At 38.1% G+C, this 1,323-nt stretch overlaps 1 protein-coding gene across 1 annotated transcript in view; it reads right to left on the bottom strand.

Annotated features, from left to right (window-relative positions):
- aspm (assembly factor for spindle microtubules) overlaps positions 1–1,323 on the bottom strand; it is a gene marked incomplete in the record, with an annotated part of 29,268 nt that overhangs the window by 2,344 nt on the left and 25,601 nt on the right. Inside the window, 1 exon segment of the mRNA XM_014027083.1 lies at positions 424–578. Within this exon segment, the coding sequence (XP_013882537.1) occupies positions 424–578 (155 nt within the window).

Here is a 1,323-nt window from a genome sequence, read left to right as displayed (position 1 = left end):
TTGTATTTCTTATTGTGTATAGAATTAATAAAAAATAAATAAAATAGAATGGTTGACAAAAGCGGCATGCACTGACAGGTGTTCCTTAGAATTTACTGTTCAACTTCACATCAAGCAATATTAAACATAAAACATGTTACGGTGAAAAAATGAGAAAAGCCAGATCCAGTTGGGGCTTTTTACAATGTTTGACAGGTTTTTAAATTAGGCTTTTCTACATTGAATTATGATTTATTATGTCATATATAGATATTTCTCATGATCTCTTGATGTAGCAACCCCTGGTTGTGCAGTAGTCTTAATTTTGGCCCTCATACCAAATCATGCACTTGGTGTTTTATGCGTGTTTGAAAAGGTGATATACACATAAATAAAGTTGAGTTGTCCACTCTACAGAAGTTATGTCTCTGGTTGTTTTTGTACCTTAGAGAGGTTGAGGAGGACCTGGATGGAGAGGGTGATGACCTCCATGCAGGGGACGCTCCTGTTGCAGCAGCGGATCAGTGTGAAGATGACCTTTGTGGCCCCGCTCTCCACCAGCCGCTCACAGCACGCTGGTGAAAGTCTGGTGGTGGTTTCTGTGCACACAGCAAAAAAAGACACACACAACTACTAAATACAGTWTATATAATCCTAAACACAACACTTTTTCTTTTTCTAAGCAAAACCACGAAAAGAAAAAGAGGAACTTGTTCCCACATAGTTCTCTCAAAGTCTGGAGTTCTTCGATTTCAACATATCAGCARGAGCAGGAAGGTCAACATGAGCTGCCTGAGCCCTCTAAGGGTAACTACAGAAAACTGCATCTACTTGTATACCAGGGCTATTCAACTGCCGGCCCATGGGCCAAATCCGACCTGCGAATGACCAAAGTTTGGCCCGCCATTTGGTTTATTCATCTCTTCAGGCCAAAGCCCCAGTTTTCTACTTTAATTACTATAAGTTCTTTTAGTTAGACATAGACATGTGTGGTATCTACAGAAAGTCAGAATCTTGGCTAGAAGCTGGTAAAAAATAAATAAAATGAAAACATTTCTACACACCCGAGACAGTTAAAACTACAAGCGGTTGAAAATAAAATTGGTTTAAAAACTTTGAAGTCAGAGATGTCAAAATAATGTTTGTGTTAAACAGGAGGCATAATGTGTTCGCTTTGGTTTTGATATGGTTTTAATTAGGGCTGGGCCATATCATTCATGATAATACCAGTAAAAAAAAACTTGCCCAAGAAAATGAATTATATCATGATGTCCTGATGCATCTCAGTAATCCAGGTAAAAAAATCAAAAAGAAAAAAAATTGTATAGGTCTTCTGGACGGGTT

Source organism: Austrofundulus limnaeus, unplaced genomic scaffold (genome assembly GCF_001266775.1).
Source record: "Austrofundulus limnaeus strain Quisiro unplaced genomic scaffold, Austrofundulus_limnaeus-1.0 Scaffold614, whole genome shotgun sequence".
Taxonomy (NCBI): domain Eukaryota; kingdom Metazoa; phylum Chordata; class Actinopteri; order Cyprinodontiformes; family Rivulidae; genus Austrofundulus; species Austrofundulus limnaeus.
Note: the sequence above shows the minus strand (reverse complement) of the source record. Positions and strands in the feature narration are given on the sequence as shown.